Source organism: Oncorhynchus keta, chromosome 32, assembly GCF_023373465.1.
Source record: "Oncorhynchus keta strain PuntledgeMale-10-30-2019 chromosome 32, Oket_V2, whole genome shotgun sequence".
Taxonomy (NCBI): domain Eukaryota; kingdom Metazoa; phylum Chordata; class Actinopteri; order Salmoniformes; family Salmonidae; genus Oncorhynchus; species Oncorhynchus keta.
In genome coordinates this window covers 8,775,427-8,788,017 of record NC_068452.1, presented here as the reverse complement: position 1 = coordinate 8,788,017, position 12,591 = coordinate 8,775,427, and the positions used below count along the sequence as shown (strand labels likewise).

The 12,591-nt window shown below is 48.2% G+C and overlaps 1 protein-coding gene and 1 non-coding gene across 2 annotated transcripts in view; both read right to left on the bottom strand.

Annotated features, from left to right (window-relative positions):
- Nucleotides 1–12,591, bottom strand: part of LOC118365722 (ubiquitin carboxyl-terminal hydrolase 34-like) — a 60,012-nt gene that overhangs the window by 25,819 nt on the left and 21,602 nt on the right. The window contains 20 exon segments of the mRNA XM_052490631.1: nt 17–57; nt 353–435; nt 1,199–1,399; nt 1,728–1,814; nt 1,927–2,010; nt 2,177–2,299; nt 3,152–3,277; nt 4,551–4,754; nt 4,963–5,063; nt 5,624–5,771; nt 6,200–6,326; nt 6,726–6,888; nt 7,171–7,270; nt 7,508–7,621; nt 7,977–8,131; nt 8,947–9,029; nt 9,501–9,596; nt 10,243–10,332; nt 10,468–10,595; nt 11,750–11,865. Coding sequence (XP_052346591.1) covers nt 17–57; nt 353–435; nt 1,199–1,399; nt 1,728–1,814; nt 1,927–2,010; nt 2,177–2,299; nt 3,152–3,277; nt 4,551–4,754; nt 4,963–5,063; nt 5,624–5,771; nt 6,200–6,326; nt 6,726–6,888; nt 7,171–7,270; nt 7,508–7,621; nt 7,977–8,131; nt 8,947–9,029; nt 9,501–9,596; nt 10,243–10,332; nt 10,468–10,595; nt 11,750–11,865 — 2,370 coding nt within the window.
- LOC118365808 (small nucleolar RNA SNORA70) lies at nt 9,208–9,342 on the bottom strand. The gene has a single exon (XR_004821806.1). It is a non-coding gene; the product is annotated as a small nucleolar RNA SNORA70 (small nucleolar RNA).

The following is a 12,591-nucleotide window of genomic DNA, read 5'->3' as shown; positions in this document are numbered from 1 at the left end:
GTAAAACGTAGCTCACCTTCATGGCGGGACCGGTGATCCGATTGGGCCTTCAAAACTCTGCAGGTGAGACAGGAAGTAAACTAAGTCAAGATTGGCTGACGGAAACCTTTAGTACAAAAACATTTCACACCGATACCCCATGTCCATATGACAACACAACTTACAATGAATGCCTTCCTTCAAATTCAATCATTTGTTCCCTGTCTTCAAATTCAAAAGCCTTTCTTGGCATGGAGAGTGTGACCACATACATTGAGCCACACCAAAAATACTTAGTAGTTAAGTACTACATAGCACGCTAGTGGGTAGTGTGACCACGGAAACACAGGCCTCGTCTTCGGTGTTCTCTCACCTGTGTGCTAGGTTGTCGTAGGTGTAGGCCACGTTGATCAAGCGCTGGATCAGGTTGGTGCCTTGGACAAGGCCCAGGAAAACCTGACATGAAAAAAAATTATAATCAAGTATTACCAAGTATATGAAGTATTTAAGATACAAATAATTACCCATGGGGATAGTTTTGAAGTTCGTGTAGAGGCCAAGACACCACAGGGAAGGAAGTACAGAGAGACAAAATAGCTGTGGGCAATAGAAGACTGCTTCAGAGGGAGAGAAGAGGCAATAGAAGACTGCTTCAGAGGGAGAGAAGAGGCAATAGAAGACTGCTTCAGAGGGAGAGAAGAGGCAATAGAAGACTGCTTCAGAGGGAGAGAAGAGGCAATAGAAGACTGCTTCAGAGGGAGAGAAGAGGCAATAGAAGACTGCTTCAGAGGGAGAGAAGAGGCAATAGAAGACTGCTTCAGAGGGAGAGAAGAGGAAATAGAAGACTGCGTCAGATGGAGAGAAAAGGAAATAGATGGTGAGACAAAAAGATGCTGCAGGACATTCTCTACTACTTTCTACAGAAATGTTGCCTTCACTACAGAAATTAAGTTGAAAAAAATGTCATTAAAATGTTTTATTGATTTTTCTAAAGGTTTATCGTTACTGGTTTCTCAATCCTGGGTTATTACACGTTTCTGTATTTCCTGGTTACGTCAAACAAAATAATACAAAAATCGATCGACCATTTATTTCTCTTTTAAGTGCCTCAGCTGTGGAAAGAAAGGCTGTGTCCCGCACAGAAAGAATTAAGGAAGGCAACTCTCCCCAACCAGCGGTGAGCATAAGCTGTTAGCATTTAGCTGAGGGACCAGTGTACCTCTGTGAGGCGGGGGATGTGCAGGCCCTTGCCGTGGTCGCCGGCGGACTTGCGGGACTTGCCAGGCCAGGCCCTTTTGCGCTGGCTGTCGGTGAGGCCCGACCAGGAGAAGACGTCGTGGTAGGCTAGGTCCAGGTCGGCCGGGTCCACCGCAAACTGGCAGATGAGCTTAAGCAGGCAAGCCAGGCAGTCCAACAACCACTGGAGGAGAGAGAGAGAGACGTGACCTGTGTTAACACTCAACACTAACTACAGAACATTATTTTTGAAAACAATGAAGGACATGGTTTTATTTCTGACCTGTTCACCCCATGTTTTTCATATATAGTTTAGGATTGTCCACTTTGCAATTGGAAATCGTCGGCACCTCATAAAGCGGTTTTCAAAATGTGTGATTTTTTTAACAGAATCATTACCACTCGTCATATGACTGTAGAGTACCGAGACTTCAACTTTATTTAGTTTAATCTATACTACCCATTCTATTCCATTTCTCCCACGTATTATAATGTGTTTCTGATCCACCCACCACTGTCCAAGACTCCTGGTCCTTGGGCTCCAGAATGGCAGAGTTGAAAATCTCCAACAGCAACTGAAGCCCTCCAGACGACACAAACTGTAAGAAGAGAGCAACAAAAAACAAACAGGAAATGGAGTTGACGTGATGGATGAGTGGTTTGTGTAAGTGTGTACAGTATGAGAGTTAGTCAGTTTATAAAGAGGCGTACCTTGCAGCTCCAGGAGTTCTTACTATTCTCTATCTGGTCCTCGCTGGAGTCGTCAGAGTCTGGGTACAGGTCACTGTAGCTCCCCTGGACACACACAGACAACACAGGGGTCATTCATATGCGTGTTTGAATCAGTGAGCAGAGCGAGGGTGTGCATATGTGTGTGAATGTGGGTGTTCGTGAATGAGAGAAAAAAAAAGGTGTTTGAGTGACAAAGTATATTTATATAAATAATTAGTCCCAGTAGTACCGTGGACTCCCGGTGGATGCGTCGGTTGGGCTTGCCCAGGGCCTCGATTATCTCCAGGGCGTACAGCAGCTTGTGGGGGCTCTTGATCCTCAGCAGGTCCTTCCAGCACAGACCCTCGCCTCCCTACGGACAGACGGAGAACACACACACGAGACAGGACGCATATCTTTATGTTGTCATTCATTGGTGAGCAAAGTGGGTCAGAACAAGCACGGCTCATTGAACAACTCAACTAAATCGGCAGGCCCTTGATATGTTGAATGAGGCGTGTGCGTGACGGGCTGAAACTAAAATGTACACCCCTGGGGCCCTGGGAATGTTTAAGAAATACGAGCAGAAACTAATGAGCAGGATGCAAAGGGATAAGCAGGCCAGCATGAGCAGGGGCACAACAGTATTGGGGAGAGTGACGGCGTGTAAGGGGAGCGTGACGGCGTGTAAGGGGAGAGTGACGGCGTGTAAGGGGAGAGTGACGGCGTGTAAGGGGAGAGTGACGGCGTGTAAGGGGAGAGTGACGGCGTGTAAGGGGAGAGTGACGGCGTGTAAGGGGAGCGTGACGGCGTGTAAGGGGAGCGTGACGGCGTGTAAGGGGAGAGTGACGGCGTGTAAGGGGAGCGTGACGGCGTGTAAGGGGAGAGTGACGGCGTGTAAGGGGAGCGTGACGGCGTGTAAGGGGAGCGTGACGGCGGGACGGCGGGAGCGTGACGGCGTGTAAGGGGGAGCGTGACTGCGTGTAAGGGGGAGCGTAAGGAGCGTGACGGCGTGTAGCGTGACGGCGGGGAGCGTGACGGCGTGTAAGGGGAGAGTGACGGCGTGTAAGGGGAGAGTGACGGCGTGTAAGGGGAGAGTGACGGCGTGTAAGGGGAGCGTGACGGCGTGTAAGGGGAGCGTGACGGCGTGTAAGGGGAGCGTGACGGCGTGTAAGGGGAGCGTGACGGCGTGTAAGGGGAGCGTGTGTGAGAACAGGTGACGTACCGTGTCATCGGCGATGTTCTGGAAGGCCAGCAGCATGTTGGGGCAGGTGGGCAGCAGCATGAGCAGCTCCCAGACGCGCCTCGACAGGTTTTCAGCATGGAGATGCAGCTCCTCACATCGTAGGTTCTGGAGAGTAAAATAAAAATAATCTTTATTTAGATATTTGTAACGCGTTATTTTCTGCTGTCACAGTGACAGAACCCATACACCACACACACACCACACACACACCACAGCCTTGGAGCAGCAGCAGCCTTGGAGCAGTACTATAAACACAGCCGAAGGCAGGCACACACTATAGTCAATACCTCATTTTGATTCAACTAATTTTGTTAACGCTCTGGTCAGATGAGTGTTAGATGTGAGGAAGTGAAGAGGGGGAGAGACAGACAGAGACAGAGAGAGACAGACAGAGACAGAGAGAGACAGACAGAGACAGAGAGAGACAGACAGAGACAGAGAGAGACAGACAGACAGAGACAGACAGAGAGAGAGAGAGGAGGGATAAATGCATGCAAAAGAGAGAGTGAGTGACGTACAAACAGCACACTGGATAACCCCTCTCTGAGTCCCTGTGAAGGGAGAGACTATAAAAAGCACTGACCGCCGGGTGACTTTGCATTTCAAAACGAGACGGCTCCTGCTGCTGTGACTAAAATATACACGTTGACAGATGAGCGCCTTACATCCTATGTATTACACACCTGAGGCTCGGTCCCTAAATGGCAACTTATTCCCTACACAGTGCACTACTTTCGACCGGAACATATGAGCCCTGGTCAAAAAAAAAGTGCACTATCAAGGGAATAGGGATGGCATTTGGGACACACGCCATGCAGTACGTGATACTAGACTATCAAACGACTGCCAGAAGACCATTGGACAGTCGTAATGCATTATGCATGATGCACCTGGAAGGAAGAGCCCACTTTATATTCTGGAAGGGATTTTTGTTCAAAGACTATTTCACATTTAATCGGATGGAGAGTATTTCAAGTCTGGTTTCTATGTAGCTGTTTCCAAGCTGCTTTTTCAAACGCTCTGTTGCATTCTTATTTCCTTAGCTATATTATCAAGGGTATCTAATAGACTAAAAAAATATCATGATATACAATGAAACCCATCCCCAAACATATCTACTCCGTCACACACACATTTTTGATGGAGATGCCGAAGGGGACTCTTCCCCCCCAACATACAACCCCCTCACACACCACGTCCTACCAAACCATCTTTGTCTCCACCCCACCTACACACACAAACCATTGGACTGTAAAGGGCCTCCTCTCACAGAGCACTGGGGGGCATAAAGCAGGCTGGCATCTCACATACCCTCAAACATCCCCTCACACACAGCCCGAAACCCATGCCCCCACAACACGCACACTCCATGACCCACCTCGGGGCTGTCTCCCAGGGCACTGGGGGGCTTAAAGCAGGCCAGCATCTCCAGCAGGTCGAACAGGGTGGTGAGGTGGGGCTCCTGGAGCAGCAGTAGCATGGGGATGTGCTCCTTCTGGGGCGGGGGGAGACACGAGGCCGGAAGCTGCACCCCCTCGCCCTTACGCTCCCGCCGTGGGGCGCCCAGCGAGACAAACACCATCTGTAAATGAGGAGAGGGAGAGGCATGAGTGCCATAGCTGAAGGGGCCAATTGTGCGTTATAGGCATTGTGGCTTTGAAATTCAACGTTCCCCCGTTCGCAGAGATATCGTTCACGTAAACTCTGCATGTTATCGGCTCAAACGGAAATGGCCTTTAAAAATCCGCAATGCCTAAGTGCAGACTGCCAAGTGTGTGTAGGTAGTTTACCTGCATGTCTTTGAAGCCCAGCTCATGAAGGGTCTTCTCATCGTAGTCCGTGGTGAGCTCATGGCCAGAGGAGATCATTCTGACCGGGCCCATCAAACCACCTGACGGAAACACACACACACACACGTTAGAAACACAGACTAGCGAAACACCCAATACTGGCTTCTGATCCATTAACTTGCTACTTTCCCTTTGTGAAAAACCATGACTCAGATCTGACAGGACGGCATAGAAACGGTGTAATCCTTCCTTCTGAGGTGATTACCTCAATAGACCACTGAAGGAAGTGTGCATTTCTAATGAGGGGGTAAGGAAACCATTCGCTACATAAGAATTGCCCTTCGGGACAAAAAACGAATTGATTTCAATTAAATTCAAGACTACTGACACCACAGGCCGTGTTTGAATACCCCTAAAATACTGATACAAAATACACGATGAGATCAGCGATTGCTTCAAAAAGGGAAGGATGCAACAGCCTTGGGGAGAATCTCAATTGCATTTCCTTGATCCCATCCAATCACATACTCACTATCCAATTGTTTTTTTGTTTTTTCAAAAGGCGAGGAGAGGATGCGAGGAATCAAGGAAAAGCAATCGAGATTCTCCATTGGTATTGCTGCCACACTGGATCAGGGGTCAAAGGTGAGAGGTGACAGACCTGGGAAGTCCCCCTGGCGGCTGCTCTGCCCAAACTCCTGCAGCTGGGCCTGCTGGTTCATCTGCTCCTTCTGCAGGTTCTCGTACCAGTGGGTCACCTCGGCCCGCAGGTCTGCCACCTGGTCACTGGGGTACATCTCGATGGTCATCTGGTACCACATTCACAGGTAGGAACGTAGACACACACACAGACAGACGCAACACACACACACAGACAGAAAGGGACACACGCACGCACACACACACACACACAAAGGCAAGTGACCAAACAGACACACACAGACACGCACACACAGAAAAAGTGTGTTAGAACATCCTTACAACATCCTTACAACATCCTTACAAACATCAAGAATGAGAACACAGCATTCTTCACAGTAGTATCACAACAAACATTTCTACTCCATAAAAGTATGAAATTAGCTTGCACCAATCGTTTCCATTCATTTTGACATTGTGGCCTGTAGATTTTCCACAGAACACCACAGAACACAACAGCAACAAGAGCATTTGAGTGTTTCCAAGCGACCAAGGGTTAATAATTAAGTACCAAGATGCTGGGTACTTTCTTGGGTACCTTGTCGGGCAGGCCGGCGGGCTGGCACACGATCCTCAGTGGCAGAGACTGCTTGTCGCTCAGCGCCTTCAGGTGGCTGCTGATGCCCGTGCCCTCGATCTGCCACTGACGCAGGTGGTACGCAAACCTGGAGACAAAGAGACAAAGAGAGTGGGGCAGGAGACAAAGAGTGTTGGGGGTGCAGAGAGAAAGTGAGAGAGCGCCAAAGAGAGACACGGTTCTTCGTGCTGGTTGAAATTAGCGTGGGAGTTGAGTCGGGGGGGAAAAGTTTGGGTGAAGGGTGGATGGGTCAGGAGAACTGGACCAAGAGCTTGTCCTGTAGCTCTCCAGGTCCAGGGATGATCTCTACTCGGCGAGGCGGAAATATAGTTGATGATAAGCAGTGTACTGGTTAAGTTTAGAGGTTCAGGGCTTAAAGTACACAGGTTGAGAGGATGGAGATGAGGAGCGTGTGTGTTTCTCTGTGAGAGAGAGTTTCGGTGCGTCTGCTTGCGTACATGCATTTGTGTGTGTGTGAGTTCCCAACCTGCGTCGGAAGGCCTCCAGGTGGGTCTTGAGCATGAGCAGGCCCCTCTCGATGACGGTGAGGCTGGAGTGGGCGTCCTTCTCCAGGTTGGCCGAGGTCATCATCAGGCTCTCCATGCACTTACTGATGAACTCCTGCTCCTTCTCCAGGCCCGTCTTACCAGCTGGGGGACGGAGACGGACACGCAACCGCAGAATCAATATTGGCCAAGATCGGAAATCACTAGGTCATCGCGGTGACTCCTGATAGGCACGTTGCAATAAGCCGAGCTTCTAGGCAAACGTCTAAAACCGCTCGTTCAAAATAATGACTATAAAGTAGGATGTTTTGGATCTGGACGTGCTGCTTCGGGCGTTTTTTGTTGCAGCAATATAAAACAAGGGTGTTATGGTGGAGAAATTCTACTACGAGTCTTCAACCATGTACCAGCTGAAGGTGCACTGACCGTTGATGTAGTAGGAGTTAATGTACTGGATGGCAGCGCGGCTGATGTCTGCGGACTGGGCCCTGAGGGCGATGCCCCACAGCTGGTCCATGCCACACAGCTACAGAGGAGGTGGTCAAAGGTTAGAGGTCATGGACAAGCGTTGACAAGGTGACAGCAGGGTTCAGTGAGAGGTATGGACGGGCCTGAAAGTTACCAAACACTCCATGACACAAACTGTGTGTGTATAAGAGTGTATGTTTGTATGACCAACTGTACTCGGGTGGGTGTGTGTGTGTGTGTTTGAATCCTTCTCTGTAATGTGATTTGTGGATTCAAATAAAGTGTGTGTGTGTACCTCGCAGTTGGAGCCGCTGTCGTAGGCGCTGGTGGCCAGGCGGGCCAGGTTACAGAGATGCTGGAAGAGGTTGAGGCCCGTCATGCTGATGGTCTCCGGCTTCAGCTGGGGCATCTGAGGAAACAGGAATTATTAAGGGCAAACGGTATTACAATGACAGATTCTGAGACTTTAAGACCAACGCTTTTAAATGCCAAGGCTTTTCAATGATTTGGGCAACTTTTCCAATTTGTTTCCCCCGGCTAGTGAATCACTTTTCAATGACCTTTCACAATGAATTGACAACTTTGGGACTTTTTAAATGACAACCTCCTCCCACCCCCCACCCCTTTTTTTGTTTGTTACAGATTCTAGCTATCAACTTGTTTAATTGGTTTTTAGCTCAGGTTCGCCATCACAGACCACGTTGGAATGACCCTTGTCCAACACCCCTCCCCAACTAAGACCAGATGGTCCAGTCCGGTCGTACCTTTTCCAGGAAGAGGTGTTTGTAGGTCTCCATGCCCATGGCGTGCTGGTCTTTGCTGCGGACCTGGTTGAGGAACCAGTGCAGCGCGTCGTCGTAACACTCTCCGTCCTCCACCAGGCAGTGCCACAGGATGTCCACCTGCTCTAGACTCAGTCCTGAGGGAGAGGAGAGGCTGTTAGCGTGTTCATATACAAATACCCCACTGTTATATATGCACACATTCACTGCTGGGGAGAGGAGGAGTTAAACTGGTGTCAGCGTTGGTACACAACCACACACACACTTTTGACTATAAAGGGAAAGATGAGCGTATCACTCCCACACTGGATCCACAATAGGCACACAACCACACAGGCAGATAGTCATGTACACCACATCCACATTTTCACATACACACAATATAAATTGGTTCACAGAGAAAATTGGCTGCAGTATTAATCCCTTTGTGTCCTGATCGGGCGCCACCATAAGACTGCAGGGAGTCTCCCAGTCTACCTCTAAATCAAAAATATTAGCTCCCCTTCACGCATACACAAAAGTCACACACACACACACACACACACACACACACACACACACACACACACACACACACACACACACACACACACACACACACACACACACACACACACACACACACAGCTATGAACAGAGTGAATTAGCTAGGTAGATCCAGTCACCCCTCTGGAGACGCCAGAGGACAATGAGGTCTCTGTTGTAGGAGAGAGAGGCTCATCAGGTTGCACATCTCCTCCAGGGCCAATTCCATTCCCAGGGTGTAGCCAGCCAGCCATAGAGGGAGAGAATGATAGGGAATGTTTCTGTTGAACTGTATGTGAAGACTGGGTAATGTAACGGAAAGCTGGAATAAGTCTTCCTTATTGGACACGTCATGGCTGAAACACTCGCCGTTTCAGTCTAGTTTCGCTCCATTTGGTGCCTAATGAACACGACCCCGTTGACTTACTGAAGTGGTCTGGGGAGCCCAGTGTGGAGAAGACACAGGTCAGGAACTGCAAGCGAACTTGGACTTCCGCACTGTGGCCATACCTGTGATCGCATAGTAATCAAAAGAAGATATTTCAATAATGAACTATTCCGCTTCCTTTTGAACTGCAACGTCACTCTAACGTACATTCCAATGCGTTTCACATTTCAAAGAAGGAAATCAAAAAAAAGACGAGCCACGCTCTCTGTGGTTCTGTCAGGACAAAACATGCACGTGTCGTTTTGTCTCGGCGGTCCCTTAAAGCAGCCAGCACCTCCCGAGCTGACCACATACACAACCACAGAGTCACTGTCCGCAGCCATTGCACACCAGAAACGCACTGCAGCGAGACTGGTCGGCTTAATTAAGCTGCAGTTACATTGGTGTACCTACAATACATGCTGTGTTACCAAATATGTTGCCATACTCCACAGTAATAAGACTGTTTACCGTTGTATAGTTACAAAGGCAAGGTCAATAAATGTCAATGGGAGAGTGGGTAGGGTAGTGGAGAGAACGGGTGAGTTACTCACAGGGCAAACTTGTGCCTCTGCTCTCGGACTTCCTGGATGTAGTGCAGCAGGTTCTCAAAGAACAGCTTCATCATGTGCAGCTCCTTCTCCGCCCACCTGAAAGACACAACACCAAAGGGTGCGAGTTCGGAAATTCATTATCTGCTCCGATTTCGGGGGGGACTCTCGCCCGAGTGTAGCCAGAGCGCAGAATAACTGATAACGGCCGTTGAATATGGCCGGTGTAAGTAAACGTCTGCAAAACAAACGGAATTCAACTGTAGCCAGCAACACAGTTACAGTCACCAACGCTGTGGATAACAGCCCAACAGCTCTGCTTGGGAGAGTAAAACGGTCAGAGTGAGGTGTTCTAGCATTTGTGTCTGGAAGTAGCATGCAAAGCTAACCAACGTTAGACAGTTAGATTGGGTGCTTGACTGCCGTGTGAGAACACTTCTGAGAACGCTCAGATCAACCCTATTCCTCGGCCAGAGCGTCCAGTGTGCGCTCTGAACGCCCCGAGTGCAAAACACTCGGAATTTACGAACGGACAGTCTGACAACGCTCTGAACATACGAACGCCCTGACCGTACTCCGGCAGTCCAACGTGAATTTACGAACATACCAAATGTCACAAAAACAGTAGTTATTGTCACAATATGTCCAATATGTGCAAATCTGTTGCATTGCCAATGTTATTCTGTGATGCCATGTAATGGACAACGTTTGTCTGTTCTAATCATGCTGAGGGTGCGATGCTTACATGGTGATCCAGTGGGTGTCGTAGCTAGAGCCGAACTGCTGAAAAGTGCCGAAAAGTTTGGGAAGGAGGCGCAGGGAGACGACCACAGATCTGTGGGAGAGAGAAGCATGGAGTTTCACATAATAGCTAGTCAACGAAGGGATAATACAAAATCATTTGACATTTCAGAGCTATGTTGTTCACACAGACATACACGCTCATATATATGCGCGCACACACACACACCTGTGGTGGGCTAGGTTCTCCAGGCAGCCCTCGATGAAGCGCATGCGGATCTGACGGTCGGTGAACCAGCACACCAGAGAGCACAGCAGCTTCTCCGCCTCGTTGATCAGGCCCTCCGACAGGTGGATCTGAAGGAACAGGGAAGAACGGAGAAAGGTCACTCGCACCTCTTTCTAGACTTCAGAATATCACAAAGATCCTAAATTAATAGCGATAACTAACCTTAATAATAAATGAGCTGCTCCTCGAAACCTGAAGGAGGAAGTGACGCATTCTCCTCTAATACGTTGAGTATTTAGTAGCTGACAAAACGTTTTTGCCACACAGTAACCAAGTTTCCATCCAACCATTTTTATCCGAGTAAAGTACCCGTTGAAAAACAGGCCTGATTTAAACTGTCAAATTTTCGGGAAATTCCCTAAAAGGTCATCAAACAAAACAAACACTCGAGACATGGGTGGATACTTTTTTTGGTCGCTGATTAGAATATGCAACGAATTGCAGTGCAAATTGCACAATTGCTGATAGACTAACCATGACTTTGAGATATATTTACAGTCATGCGATGCTGTGCGTGGTCTTGTCACTACAACTTGAAAAAGCATGCACAGTTTATTAAGCTCCAGATGAAATCATTTATAATGAACTTCACAGGGTGGTGAAAGTTGACAGTAATGAGCTTGATGCTCCTTTCCAATAAATATCAAGGGTCTTCATTTATATGCTGGTGACATGATGATTGGCTGCCTATAACCAAATAAAAATTATCGCATTGTATTTGCGAGCTGTTGACTATAGCGCATGTGCCAAGACCAGAGTGGGCACATTTGCAAGTTATCATGGACCTTATGTGCCAAAACTATCGACAGAGTTAATTAAAGATAGGACACTACTCCTACTCCCCCCCGCCCAGTTAGATTAACAAGAACTTAAGCTTTCTGCCCATATAAGACATGTCTATGTCCTGGAAAGTTGGCCATTACATCATTCTAGTCACATTAGCGTACGTTAGCATCAACTGTCCTGGTATAGGGACACCGATCACGTAGAGGTTAAAAATGGGAAGGAAAAGCAGACTTTTTAAAATGTATTTTTATTCGGTGAATGAACATTTAGACAACAAAATGTGTCACTTGTTTCTGGGAACTCAAACTCTGCTTCTATGCCGCTAGGCTTCAAGGCTGTCTGACTAACTAGCATGCTCCATGCTTTTGCACAGCAAGAAAGTCGCTATCAGAATGCTTTCTTAGTGCACGGTGTAATCCAGTGTCACGGTTCTTACCGCGTCCTCATCCTGCACCAGGTCCCAGAGCAGCGTGTTACCCTTCTTGCACACGTTGTCCAGGTTGATGTCAGTCACGGCGTTGCCAGAGTACTGGTGCTTGTGGACCTGCGGGCCTGCAGAGGAATAAAACACAGCCGCTGGTGAAAAAGAGAGCCATAAAAAAAAGGTTCAGTAAAGATTTACTGAAGTGCTAAAATGTCAAGCTAAAATATCATGCTAAAATGTGGCACGGATGACAACAAATCGAGTGACACTAAGAATGGCAATAAGAAAGCAGCCATATGGAACGGAACGCCAGACGGTCACGTTTACAGGTAGAAGATGATTTTTTATTATTTAGCAGATGCTCTTATCCAGAGCAGTAGTGAGTGCATACATACACAGTGGGAATCGAACCCATAACCCTGGCGTTGCAAGCCATTGGCGGCAGGTTGCCTAGCGGTTAGAGCGTTGGGGCCTGTAACCCAAAGGTTGTTGGATCAAATGCCAAAGCTGTCGTTCTGCCCCTGAACAAGGCAGTTAACCCACTGTTCCCTGGTAGGCCGTCATTGTAAATAAGAATGTGTTCTTAACTGACTTGCCTAGTTAAATAAAGGTTCAAATTTTAAAAAATAAAAGTGCCATGCTCTACCACTTGAGCTACACGGGATTAACTGACGGTGAAAGCGTTTGACTGGATTAGCCCATTCAGACGATTAGTAGAACCATAACTACATGATTCGTGCCGCTGTAAACTGAGGCCCGTTATTGGTGTGCAATAAGTGGGTGAACCGTTCCGCGAGTGCGGTATTCTGTGAATTTTCCAGCCGCGATTTCTGGGAAACCTGGGAATTTTGGGG